This window comes from Alternaria infectoria (assembly GCF_024043175.1).
Source record: "Alternaria infectoria strain BMP 0036 chromosome Unknown scaffold_11, whole genome shotgun sequence".
In the NCBI taxonomy this organism is placed as follows: Eukaryota; Fungi; Ascomycota; class Dothideomycetes; order Pleosporales; family Pleosporaceae; genus Alternaria; species Alternaria infectoria.
In genome coordinates, this window is record NW_026250700.1 from 279,453 (window position 1) to 292,884 (window position 13,432).

The 13,432-nt window shown below is 54.7% G+C and overlaps 3 protein-coding genes across 3 annotated transcripts; 2 read left to right on the forward strand and 1 right to left on the reverse strand.

Moving 5' to 3' along the window:
• Positions 1–720: 720 nt before the first annotated feature.
• Positions 721–1,909, forward strand: J4E92_006976 (uncharacterized protein; the record flags this gene model as incomplete). Its single annotated transcript, XM_051498340.1, has 2 exons — positions 721–1,614; positions 1,667–1,909. 2 exons carry the CDS (start codon positions 721–723, stop codon positions 1,907–1,909), a joined length of 1,137 nt encoding a protein of 378 aa, XP_051351274.1.
• Positions 1,910–4,798: 2,889 nt separating this feature from the next.
• Positions 4,799–6,729, forward strand: NAR1 (Cytosolic Fe-S cluster assembly factor nar1; the record flags this gene model as incomplete). The annotated part of the gene is made up of 2 exons (XM_051498341.1): positions 4,799–4,903; positions 4,960–6,729. The coding sequence occupies 2 exons, from the start codon at positions 4,799–4,801 to the stop codon at positions 6,727–6,729; spliced, it is 1,875 nt and encodes a 624-aa protein (XP_051351275.1).
• Positions 6,730–9,020: 2,291 nt separating this feature from the next.
• Positions 9,021–11,446, reverse strand: J4E92_006978 (uncharacterized protein; the record flags this gene model as incomplete). Its single annotated transcript, XM_051498342.1, has 3 exons — positions 9,021–10,439; positions 10,490–11,239; positions 11,294–11,446. 3 exons carry the CDS (start codon positions 11,444–11,446, stop codon positions 9,021–9,023), a joined length of 2,322 nt encoding a protein of 773 aa, XP_051351276.1.
• Positions 11,447–13,432: the final 1,986 nt, after the last annotated feature.

Below are 13,432 nucleotides of genomic sequence, written 5' to 3' on the forward strand. Positions count from 1 at the left end.
CCACCTCGTCGCGCCTAGAACATCGCGCGTCTATCCGACTGCGCTTACTGTGTGCAATCGCCCTGCATTCGCTGTCATCATCATTGCTACCGCCCGCTGCCCACGCTGCCTCCTCTGCTCGCGACACTGGCAGACGGCCGACCTCATCATAAGCGCCGCCGCATAAGCTCCACCCGGCGACAGCCCTACCACGCTCGGGACGTAATCCACCACAGTATCCCCGCGCATTCACGCAGGACACGCCCATTCCTACATCGCAAACCTTAGCCGTCGGCCCGCCGCGCATCCACCGGCCTCACTGCCACGCTGAGCCCCGCGGGTTCGAGATACGAGGCGCCTACATCATCTCAACCCCACAATTGGCTGCCCGGAAGGCTACCTAGCTCCCAGCACGGCATAGCTGCCCGGCGCATCACTGCCCTAGAGCCTCCAACGCGCGACTCGGACGAGGGCACCGCATTCTGAAAGGCCACGGACACGCCCATGCAGCGCCCGCTGCCCTCCCAGGCCTGCGCTGCGAGAAACGAACATGTCGGCCTTCGTTCGCGTCTCAGGACCGCCCAACAGTAACTTTCTGGTTGGCTATCCGGGCATATCAGCAACACTAGTACGTGTCTCCAGTCTGTTTCCGTTATGAGTGGGCGTCTTGCGCTCCATCCAGCCGCGTCGAGTCGCTGTATGACCGACTCCCCTTCGACAAGGGTACTGGCCATTGCTGACATGTCACAGCCTCGAATAGAAGGCAAAGTCGAGATACGGCCACTCATTGGAGTGTCGGCGCCCGTCAATGTCTCCCTCGTCACCATCGCATTGCACCGTCGCGAAACCATACACCCGTCCGCCGACTCAGTTACGAAGAAGCATCTGGCAGCCCCGCGCAAAGAGATTACCGACATCGTCGGTAAGGAGATGCTCCTATATCGATGTTCGCCCGGAAGAGAGCATGAGAGTATACTATGTATGGACCTCCCGTTCGTCATCTTCATACCGTACGGACGCGGCGGCGAGGAGGTAGCGAGGAGAGTCCCGCCCGCGAGTCTACAATTACCGAGTCGGACGGCGGAGACGTTTTACGAACTCGTCGTGACAGTACAGCAAGGGCCCCAGGAACAGAAGAAGTATCCCTTTGCCGTGCCGATACAACGATACGACACCCTCTCTACCTTTGGCATGTACAATCGACCCGAAAGCGCAGAACGAGTGACGGACCACCTCGTCACCCTTGGCATCAGCCTGCCGAGATGGAGTTATGGACCCATGGACCCAGTCTCAGTATACATCAAATTAAGTCCCAACCCCGACTGGCTGAGCAAGGCGAAGAAGGTCACAATCAACAAGATTACAGTCGGCATAGACGAAGAGATCATCTTCAACCACGAAGGAGATGAGCCGACTCGTAAAGTCAAGACGCTGGCAAAAACGCAGCAACACGTCGGAGTGAGGATGCCCGAAGCGGGCTATTTCACCAACCTTGGGCTAGTCTTCCCCGCAAAAGATTTACGAGACAACGCAGGTGTTATCCCAAGAGGGCAGAAGGAGTTTCCCATGTACGCTGTTACTGGTTTTACGACGACTGGTACTCTATACAAGATTGAGTACTACCTCACAGTCAAGGTAGGCTGGACTGGGCGAATTGCAAGTTGAAAATTATGCTGACTGAACGCAGGCGCAAATGTCGTCAGCCCGAGACATCCTGCTCCGTCAGCCCATTGTGGTATGTCCTTTTGACCATGCAGGCTGTAAAGAGGAAATGGAGGCCATTGAGCAGGCAGCCAAGGACGCCGCACACGTCACACCTGACAACCCCATGTTGCCCGCCAGTACCATTGTTCGATCCAACGACCCAGAAGGCTTGCGCGCACTCGGTATCGCAATTGTGGGAGGCGTACGGAAACCGCTGATTGAGTGAAGAGCTGGTCGCGCAAAAGCATTGAGGATTTTGAGGGACGCGATTTTGCCATGCGTAGGATATTTGTGTTCGACATTCCGCACGTTTGGTCTCTGCGATTGGAGGATCAAGACGGACTCGAGCACGAAACGTTGTTGGATGAAGCCACCGGCAACCAGCCGACCCGACCAGGACAGACGATCTGCACTACTGTGCACGCAAATTACTGGATCGCGCAAAGGCGATAGCATATAACACAGGCGCAACACCGATCATGCAACCAGCGGAGCCCGGAGTCATGTCGAAGCTACCATCTACAGCACGCATTGGGTCTATTTGAACACAAAAGGCGCAAGGTCATTATACCCAGTGAGCTTGTGCATTGTTTATAGGGAGCATTATTCTGGCTTTTCATTGGCGTTACAAGGAAGGGCACGACGGGACGGCCGCCTGTTTGTTCATGATACCTTCGAGTCGTTCGTTCCTATTTTAATCATCAGGTTGGAGGGAGAAAGGAAGAACGCCTCGGCGGGTACCGGGAAGTTTTGTCTTTGGGAAAGGATTCGTGCATTGATTGGAGAAGGAGGAGGAGGAGGAAGAGGTGATCTAAAGAGCGAAAGAAAAGCCACAGTAGGTGGATCTCAATAGCTAGAGCAGAGAAGTTGAAGAATAACCACTACTCATGACACTTCACTCAATCGTCCCTGCCTGGCCCGCTTTCATGCCTATATACAAGACCGGCCTCCTATCCATACCCTCATTCTCCCCCATCAGGCCACTGATCCACCAAACCCTCCGCCCCAACCTCCCCTCCCGTCCTCCCAACCAACGCCCCCAAATTCATCCTAACACTATACCTCAGATACTTCGTCTCAACCCCCTTCGCAAACCCGCCTCCCAAACCACCAATATCACTCTCCCCACCACTCGGATGATGGTGTGCGAAAACCGGTGGTTGAGTCGTTAGACAAACCCTCTCATCCCCCTTCACACCCACGCCGCCACCTCCCCTAGCACTGCCAGAAGCGTGCTTTGCCTGCCGCCCCATATCCGGATCGTTCCCAGCACACCACCGCCCAAGCTCACTGTCGAAAATCCCGTTCCAACCCGCCACCCCAAATTGATGCAACAAGCGCCGGGCGCCGCGTTGCGAGACGACGTATCCGACTGTACAGAGGGTGCCGCCTGTGGCGCGGTGGTAGATGCGTGTGTGTGGTGGGAAAGCGGTGGCTAGGGCGTCTAGTTCGCCTTGGAAAGGATGGGCTTTTAGGTGCTGGGGTGAGGGTACCGTGGCGTCGTTGGTGTGCGTTAGGGTTATTGTGCGGTGGACTGCGTGGTCGTAGACTTGGGAGTGCTGACCGGGGGCTGCACGTGGCATGCCGGTTCCGCAGTGGCCGAGCCAGAGTATGTCCCATTGTGTGGGGTCGCCGTAGGGTGATGGTGGTGATGAGGTGTGGGTAAGGTGGGATTGGCGTGGGAGGGATGATAGAGGGAGGGAGATGAGCTTTTTGGCGAGGTTGGTTGTGTCGATGATTTGGAGGGCGGTGTGTGTTGTTTCGGTGTTTCGGTGGGCGTGCAGTTTGGAGAGGGAGATGGACGTGTGGTTTGAGGATAGGAAGCGGGAGGCGAGGGCGAAGCGTTGTAGGTTTTGACGTATGCGTGTGTCCCAATCTACGTCGTCTTCGAGGATGAGGGCTGTGGTTAGGTTTTGATTGACTATTCTGAATGTTGTTAGGTCAGTGATGTCTCCTAGTCAAGGGTGGAGAGCGTGTACTGTTGTAGGGCGTTCATATGTGTTCTCCAACTTCCTCGAATGCCGGCTGAAAGCTTTCTGTTCTCTTCTGGTAGAGGATATGCCTTGTTGTTGATACTCTCCCCTGTTACGCCTTCGACAAATTCGAGCTTGACGTTGGAAATTGCTGCTGCAAGACTCGTTGCATCGCGTCGATCGGTACGGGAGGGCAGATTGAGGACTAAGATCTTCTCGAACTTGAGTTGTGTTAGTGTAGGATAGGATGTGAGAAGCTGACATGCTGTACCCCTAGCGTTGTGTTCAATATATCCCTCAAACTCTCGTCCTGTACATAGGCGAACGAATCCTCTGGTATCAGGGCTTCACTTGTCCCTATGTTGAACCACAACCACAAGACACCGAAGAAGACACATGTCGTCAGCAGTCTAGGCGCAGACATCCACCCACTCCTTCTCCTTGCGACCTCAAACCTCGTGCCGCTCTTGGAAGACATCAGTCCCAAGGTATCAATAGAAATGCGTCGCATGCGGGCGGAACGTAGCAGCAGCAACACTGCAGAGATGTGAGGAAAGAAAACATGATGAGCAAGTCAGACTCCTGTGGCACGGCATGGTCAGAAGTAAAGCGAATAACTATATTCATGTTGGTCATTTCCAGGTTTGTTGCCTTCCCTCCGACCATTCGATGCGCGGCTTGCTAGGCTAAATCGATCTGCCGAAAAGCATGCGGGGCGCATGCTATATGCTCCTATACTCCGTGAGCGAGTATATTGCGGCAGCTAATGTAGCCAAGTGTGGATATGTGTTCCTGCTGCACTCGACATTGGCATGTGTAAGCACGTGAGAAGTGACGGCGAGCATGCAGAAGATGTGGATACCTAGGTAGTGTGGCGGCGACTCGCCGCGGAGGTTTGTAATCTCGGAATCTTTTGGAAATGCGAGCCTATCGATAGGCCGGCGCGTTGCGTGACTGCTTTCTCCGCGACATCGGGGCGGCGTGAGTTTTGGACTTTCTTAATTGTATCGCGCTCTTCGTTCTTCCTCCGCTCATTCCTCAACATTTTGCCTGCATAGTCTGGTGTTTGCTGTCTCTGCGGTCGTTTTTACTCACATCGCAATACCGCTTGCCACCCCTCCCCCACTACAACACGGCGCAACATGAGCGCCATTCTTTCAGCAGACGACCTCAACGACTTCATATCACCGGGTGTCGCGTGCATAAAACCTATAGAGACGCTCCCCGTACAACAGGCAGACAACTCGGTATGTCAGGTTATCGCATTGCGTCATGCGCGGGCGCACTCTAACAATGATGCTAGAACCCATACGAAGTCACAACTGAAGAGAAAGCCGCCGCCTCAGAACCGCCGCCACCCGCCTCGATATCGCTTACCGATTGTCTCGCCTGTTCAGGATGTGTGACAAGTGCGGAAGCCGTATTGGTTTCGCTGCAATCGCATACCGAGGTCCTCACAACGCTTGATACCCACCCGTCGTTACGCGCACCGTGGCTGGCACACAATGGGACGAATGGACATACGAATGGACATACGAATGGACATACGAGCAATGGGACAGAGAAAGATATGAATGGGCAAAATGCTGAAGGAAAGCTATTCGTCGCAAGCGTCTCACCACAGTCGCGCGCAAGTCTGGCAGCTGTCTTCAACATTTCCGAGGTAGAGGCTGGAAACATGATCGCACAGCTTCTTAGTGGACCTTTAGGTCTGAGGTCTGGTGGCCATCAAGGAAGCGATTTCACGTGGATTATCGACACCAACGCGATGCGCGAAGCCTGTCTCGTTGCCGCAGCAGACGAGGTCACAAATGCACTCTCTCCCGAAGCATCTAAGATTACACCAAAGCCCGGATCCGAGGGCTCAATCGATACTACTCCAAAAGCTCCTATACTCACATCTGCCTGCCCAGGATGGATATGCTACGCAGAGAAGACACATCCATACGTTCTCCCGCATCTCTCGCGACTCAAGTCGCCACAAGCTCTTACCGGCACTTTGATCAAGTCGGTTCTTAGCGAGCGTTATAACGTGCTGCCATCTCAGATATGGCACCTCGCCATCATGCCATGCTTCGACAAGAAGCTTGAAGCTAGCCGTGGAGAGCTAACATCAGCTGCATGGCTACCTAGCTATGACCAGTCGCAGGAAAAGATCCGCGACACCGACTGCGTAATCACAGCTCGCGAACTCTTACATCTCGCAGCAGCCCGTGGCATCAATTTCGCTTCCCTTCCTCGTACACCACTTCCATCTAGCGACCGAACGCCGTTCCCAGACCCAAAGCTAGATGCATTCCTATTCCCTCCTTCGCGCCGGAAGAACCAAAGCGCAGCCGCCGGTCCATCTGGCGGATATCTACACCACATACTGCAAACCTACCAAGCTCAAAATCCGGGATCTACAATATCAACAGTCCGAGGGCGTAATGCTGATGTAGTGGAATACTCGGTAGTTCGTGGCTCAGAAACAATCATCAAAGCAGCACGATTCTACGGTTTCAGGAACATCCAGAACTTGGTACGGCGACTGAAGCCAGCAAAAGCCAGTAGATTACCGGGCGGCAAAACGGGCGTTAGCAGGAGACCAGGTGGTGCAGCTGCTGCTGCGGGTGAGGGTGTCAAGGACTATGCGTACGTGGAGGTCATGGCTTGTCCCGGTGGATGCACAAACGGCGGTGGTCAAGTCAAGGTTCAGGAAGTGGAAGAAGTGCGCGTCTACGAAGGGATTCAAGAGGCGAACGAAGATGCGCCCGCGCCCAAGCCAGGCCCAAAGGATCAAAAAGAGTGGCTGGCAAAGGTGGACGAAGCCTACTTCTCGGGCACAGACTCGGAAGACGAGAAAGCAGATGGGGAGATGAACGGAAACTCTCCTGACCAAGATATCGTTGATGGGATATCGAGGTCACGCATGAAGCAGCTCATGGCACATTGGGCTGATATCACGGGCGTCGATCAGCAGAAGCTGATATACACTTCGTACATCAAGGTCGAAAGCGATGTTGGCAAGAAGAAGCCGAGTGACATGGAACGTGTTGCTGGGCTGGCTGTTACCGCCGGTGGTGGATGGTAAAGCTATGCTTACGAAAAGACAAAGGCATTAGATATAGGCAGGAGCATTGCACGGCGTTTCTTAGACATGGGGAACACTGTAACGGCGATGCGGCGTCGTCTCTACAGAGACTTGGAAAGTCCATACTAGAATCAATAGATTCGACCATTGATTGCAATCAACTCGATGTAGCACCACATGAAACAACACAAGATCAGTCATCACCGGGAAGTTCTTCCGTGTTGAACTAACACTACGACGCTCGCGCTCGCGCTCGCTCGCGAAGCTAGATAAACCATACTTACTTTTTATCCCACCCCAATATCCCCCCTTTAATGCGTACCAGACTCTGCCCCCTCCTAAAAGCAAAAACAGTTTCAGTTGAACATGCCAAATCGAGCTCGTGATCGCAATCGCGACCGCAATCTCAATCGCGACACCCGACGTCATTTGATCTCCTTTTCCGTAGTGGTAGTGGCTGGTGGCTGGCTGTCTGCATATGTACACAGACCTGCATATGCGACGGGCCGTCCCCGCCGCACCTTACCGTGTTACCTTTCATTTCCGCGTTGTAAGACACCTCGGTTTGGGTAGGTTAGATAGAGTGGTGGAAATACGCTGTTGTGCTTTGGGTGTAGTAGAAAAAGAGGTGGTGATGTGTGCGCGTAGACGAAGATCACCAGGTTTATGGACTTGGTCGACGCTGCGGCTGACTGTCAGCGTATGCCTGCCGACTTCACCGTGGTGGACGAGGACACCGCTGTACACTCCAGTACCATGTATCCAGCTTTCTATCTGGGAAGATGCTGTCAATGGTAGGTAAGGAATGACTGCCATACAGATGCCCGCTGAAGATCACGAGTAGGACCGATGGAGATCTTTCGGAGGCGAGAGAAAGATCTGATTAGGGAAGATGCTTGTAAGTACGTGAAGACGTGGCTAGTGCACTTGGTCGTGAACGCAAGAAGGGTTCATGGCAGTGGCGGGAGTGATGCGTTGGCTAGTCGAGGGTGGTCGAGTAGGCGAGTGACGCAGTGGCGTTGCGTGTCCTGTGGAGCGGATCACGCAATCGTCAAAGGCTGGCCCGAGGCTGGTAGATTGATTTCACAGGGTCAGGCATGGAGATGGGAGAGCGGAGACGTAGTGTGGTGTTTTTGCAGTCTGGTGCCGCGACGGAGGCAGGCAAGCGAGCAGCTTTCATTGATGGTAGGGAGATGGCTAACTAATGGTACATAGGAGATGCGCGTTCGGCAACGCCGCAATTGCTTTGTTGATAGTAGATAATAGAGAAAAAACAAGCCAGGTGGTATCGAACTCCTTCCCATGAGCCATGTGCGTGGATAGACGCGAGGCAAGAAACGTACAATGACTAGCCATCCTGGGCTATATGTCCTATTACATATTACAACGGGTTGTGTGTGGATTTGCAAGAAAAGTCAAGATAGTGAGATGAGAGTACGCAAGGAGAATGCAAGTAGAAAACGGGACGCAAAGAGAAGAGTTGAAACAGGGCCAGTTGATCGCTCAAAAACTATTCTACCCACCTCCCATGTTGTTACCAAGTTTATCCCAAGAAAACATGGTTTGCCTCCCTTCCTTCACCCCAGCCTTCCCTTTTAACCAACAAGGATATATAGTAGAGGAGATAAAAGCTGACGGTATGATGTAGTCGCCAAATGCTCAAATTGGGGGGTATCCGCCGACGAAATGAAGCACATAAAGGAAAAAGCTCGGTCTAGTATAGTACGGGATAGCGCCAACAAGGCGCGCCAAAGAGAAGCTGAAACAGAAGCAAGGTGTACACTGGGTTTTCCCAGACACGGACAATCCCTGCAGTAACACCCAAGTAACTTGATGACAAGGTATCGACAATTTCCCACGAAATGAACAGACGACAATCTCGCGTCGATCCGCCACAAGTATGATGTATGATGCCGCCCGAGATGATGATTCAAAAAAAGAAAATATGTGGTGGTGGTACAGAGCGAATGTGGAGGTGATATTGGAAAACGACAACGTTAACGTTGTGAGATGATAAACGATGGTGATTGCGCAAAAGGACGATGATGTGTTATGACGCCAGTAACACCGTCCCAGGAAGTGCGCTTTGCTTTTGAGGGCTTTGCAGCGCGTCGCGTCTGTGTCTATCTTTCTGTAATCGTGCACCGTTCCAGACGGGAGAGCTCAATGTCGTACGGTCGTATAGGGAGCGACAAAGAGCGGGTGCGGTGACCCAAATTACAATTATATGGATGCAAGAGCATGCAACGAAGGCAAGGCGAAAAGAAGTATGGGTCCCGCGATGTTGGATATCATCGGTGTCGGGTCTGTGCTGCCATGAGGCTGGCAGCCACACTTGAAGCCCAGTCTGAGCCGTCATCGGGTGGTGTGGGCCACTTGGAAACAGGCTGCTCGTTCTTGCTCTGATGTTGAGAGATGTCCATAGGCTTGCTGGGTGTCATGTAGTCAGACTGTCCGAAACCCACGCTGTTACGGTTCGCTGATGGCGACGGTGTCAGGTAGGATGCCGCAGGACCACGTGGTCCTTGAGGTTTCGGGTTGTCCAGCTTCTTTGCAGCCTTTGTGGCGGATGCCAGAACTTCGCTAAGCAGTTCCTCTTCCTCGTTAGGCGTCTCGTACCTATTTGATGGGTTCGATTTGTTCTGCATCGCGCGTCGTGTCCTGCTGGAGATCGGTGCATTGGGTGCGTTCTCAGAGTTCCGGGGCTCGGGACCGTGGGGCACTGAGTGGTGGCGTTTGAGCATAGGGTTAGTTGCAACACGCGAGCTCTTCGTCGAGGCTGTCTGTTGGGAGTGCGCTTCAACACTATCCCTGACATGTTGCAGTGCCTTGTCTAGTTCAGAGAAGTCTGAGGTAGAACCGGACGCTGCGCCTTGCGACTGGTCCATCACCAATGATTGCCTAGCGCTAGTGGCAGCCCATGGTGCACATCCAGCGTTGGCCTCGATATCGTCAGAGTTCGGCGACATGGGAGTCTGGTAACGCCCAGAGAGGCGTCGAGCACGCTTCCGCAGGTGTGAGAAGAAACCTTCCTTCTGTCCATTTGAGGGTGAAGTGACTTCTGATTGACCGTTCAATGCTCTTTCGGCTTCTTGTCGATGCACGTCTGCGTAGTGGTTGCCATGTGATGCGTGAGAGAGTTGTCGTCCAATCTTGCCGGCAGCTTGCTCTCCATTAGTAGCACGGACATTGGCTTGCGCAGTGACTTCCGCCGATAATGGTGAGATCGGCTTGATGGAGGGTAGAATGGGTATGGGAGCTCCATTGTTCGAAGTTCCATTCGTCCACGTAGCTCGCTTAGTAGCAGCAGGACGCTGCTTGGTCGACCCACTCACATCGCCAGAGTTGGCCTGGGCTGGAGATGGTCGAGGTGACAACGGCTGCTGTGTGGTGTGTTGCGGGACTGCTGGTGCGCTCTCACGTGCGACCAATGATCGACGGAGCCATGATGAGGTCTTCGATGTGAGCTTGGGCGATGCGTCTGGGGAGTTGGTGCCGGAGAGTTCGGATCCTTTGCGACCCAACAACCTAGAAGATGAGGACTTCAGTCGTAGAGGGTCTACGGCGTCTTGGAAGTACTCGTGGTCGAGTGCTTGTCGGGAAGTAGGCCTGGCACGAGGGTCCCAAAGCAGGCACCATGTGACGAACTGTGCCAAGCTGGCAGGCCATTGTGGCGATGGCAGAATGGTGTCTATCGAGTGAGGGGCCATCTACATGACCGTTAGCTGGAGATGAAGATCATGGTTTCCGTGTGTCTTACCTTGGGGAATGAGAAGCCCAGCTTCTGTGCTAACCGGACACCATCTTTCCACTCGCCACCGCCGACGCGTTGGCCGTGCTTGTTGACCCAACCTCCGGGGCTGCCCATGATTTCGCACACCCTCCAGACCTGGTCAACCTCGTTTCCACCAGGGAAGAGGGGCTTCAGGGTTGCGATCTCGACGGCCATGGCACCGACTGCCCAAATGTCGACTGGCGCTGAGTATTGACCGGCACGTAGGAGCACTTCCGGGGCGCGGTACCATCGGGTCGAAACGTACGTGGTGTAGGGGAGCTTGGAGTGAGTCTCTCTGGCAAGACCAAAGTCGGCAATCTTGATTGTGTAGGCTGGGGGTGTCGAAGGAGGGGTCATCATTGCTGAGTAGCGGCGGAAGGGATGCGATGTGTCGTTCTGTTGCGATGTCGAGACGAGGATGTTCTCTGGCTTGATGTCGCGGTGGAAGAACTCGCGGTCGTGGATGTGCTCCAGTCCGGACATTATCTGGAAGAGGATGCTCTTTACACTGTGCGCGTCCATTGGCTTGTGGTCCCGGGCTTTCATGAGTTGGTACAGGTTGCCGTCCATGAACTCCATGGCAATGTGAAGCCTTCGGCTGTAGGGGTCCAGGAAGATATCCAGAGCCGGTACCAGATGAGGATGCGGTGGTAGCGACCGTAGGAAGATGACCTCCCGCAGCTCAAGACAGCTCGAGAATGAGTCAAACGTCTTCTTCATGGTCTTGATCGCGACCTATGACGCGTCAGTTGACTCGATATCTTAGCTCCTGTGGAACGTTGTACGTACCAGAGTACCACGACGAGCGATGTGAGATCCCGCAGTTCGAACGCGTGCGAGCGCGACGCTACCGAAGCTGCCGTCGCCAATCTCCTTCATCACCTCATACCTCTCCTCAAGAGAGGCCCAGCCATGTGGCTGTGCTTGTGATTCTGGATGCATATTGATGTGAATGTACCCTTTTGAGTTGAAGATCTGTTATAGCAGATGCTCCCAATGGGAAGGACTGTGGTGGTTAGAGGAGGCATGATGATGGAGCAGTGATGAGGCTTACCAATGATGAAGTCCTTGGGCGATGATGCTCGATTCTCGAGGGTCCTTTAGTTCATCTCATGTGAAGATTCGCGTTGCAGAAGGTGGTAGTGGTAGGTAGACGTCAGGGGAGGTGTGGTTGAGAGCTGAGGGGGAGGGGGAGTTCAGTGCGTATCGAGGGTTTGAGATGCGATAGGAGCGTGTAGTAAGGGTCCAGGTTGATGCAGGTGCGGGAATGTCGAGAAAATGAGAGACGACGGTTGGGAGGGCGTGTGGAGTCAAGCCCAGGACCACGGTAGACGGGTAGTATTCCGCAGGTTAGGATGTTCTAGTGAGGTTGAAAGAGGAATGACTCTGTGACCATAGCGCAGGTGGCTTAATGATCGGGCTGGGAGATTTGAGCGTGCCTGTGCGCTCGGGGGAGTAGGGATGTGGACTTCCGAATGGTGCGAGAAGAGGGTGAAAGCTGGCCAGGTCCAGTGATGCGGCTTGGTGAGTAGAAGACGGAGCGATCTAGCGGGAGCGAGATGTGATGGAGGCCAGAGCCACACGAACGAAAACACGCCGGCTTTAGGAGGGTGCTGTGATTGATGGACGGCGCGTGTAATGAGAGACAGCAAGGGGTGCGGTACTGGGTCTTTGCACGAGTCGGCGGGCTAGCCCAAGAGATTAGAGTGGAAGCGGCGCTCGGGGAGCGTTGTGAGTCGTAACAATGAAGATCGGGCGGCCCAGACGGGACAAGCGCGGTCAGAGGGCCAGCAGTCGGCCTGTTGCTATGGTGAGAGCGGTCGCTGCTGCGTGCGTTGGCAGCGAGGCGGGTGCTGGGCGGAGAGAGGCAAAGACGACTTAGTTAGCAGCGGATGGGCGAAACACGATGCGCAGCGACAAGACGTGGTGGGGGAGGCGAGAGCAGGTGCAGAGCGGTCAGCGCAGGAAGCATGGCGACGCGATTGTTTTTGGGGGAGATGCGAGTGTGGCGCTGGGGGGTGGAGTGAATAGGCGCGAAATGAGCACCGGGGGCTGACAGTCAAGGCTCGGGGCGAGTGGTGAAGGACGGCGCGAAGGTGGTTCCAAGCTTAGCAGGAAGGAGCGTTCGGCTGCCCGGAGCGGTTAGCGCCCAACTGTCGGGCAGCCCATGGCACGAATTTGTTGCAAGATGTTTTTTGTCGGCGCCCTTCATTGGGCCCCCTGCGCTGACTTTTGCTGCCATTCTGCCTTTATGCCCCCCACGTGACGTGACGTGCAGACGAGAGCCATTTTGGTCCTGCGCGCATACATGTGCATTAGCCATGCACGCGTCTTATGTACGGCCACGACTAATTCACCGCGCGAGACATAGCCTCACGTCTGTACAGCGCACACGCGCCCCTCACCGCAAAGCCACCCTCAAAATACACGCGCTCAAGTAGCAGCGCTCTGCCTGCCCTCGCGCCGCCTGCCCTCCGCTGCTGCCCCCTGGGTGCCGCCTGCCCTCCTGCAACCAGCCCTCGATCCCAAGGGAGCGTCAGGAACGTCACAGGCACAAGCAAGCATCAAGCTGTCATTTCGCTGCGGCCCACGTTTCCACCCCTTTCATCCTCGCTCCGGCGCCGGTTCCTGATTTGTGGCAGGTTCCTGGATGGCCGTCATGCAGCCTTATTCCATTGGCCGTCAGGGGCTTAGCGCGCGCCGCCATTGGCAGAGTCCGCCGTGGGCACCCGTCAACGTGGTTTCGCTGTCGAGGCGTGCCTCTAGCCTCCCGCGGCACCACGGAACAACGACGGCGAGATAGACCGTCAGGCTCATCCCCTGCTCGAGTCAGTAGCGTAGTGAAAGGACCGTCCTTGATGCGCTCGCGATGTGCTCCTCCACAGCGATGGACGCGGCTGCCAAACATGGAAACACAGACAGGATTCT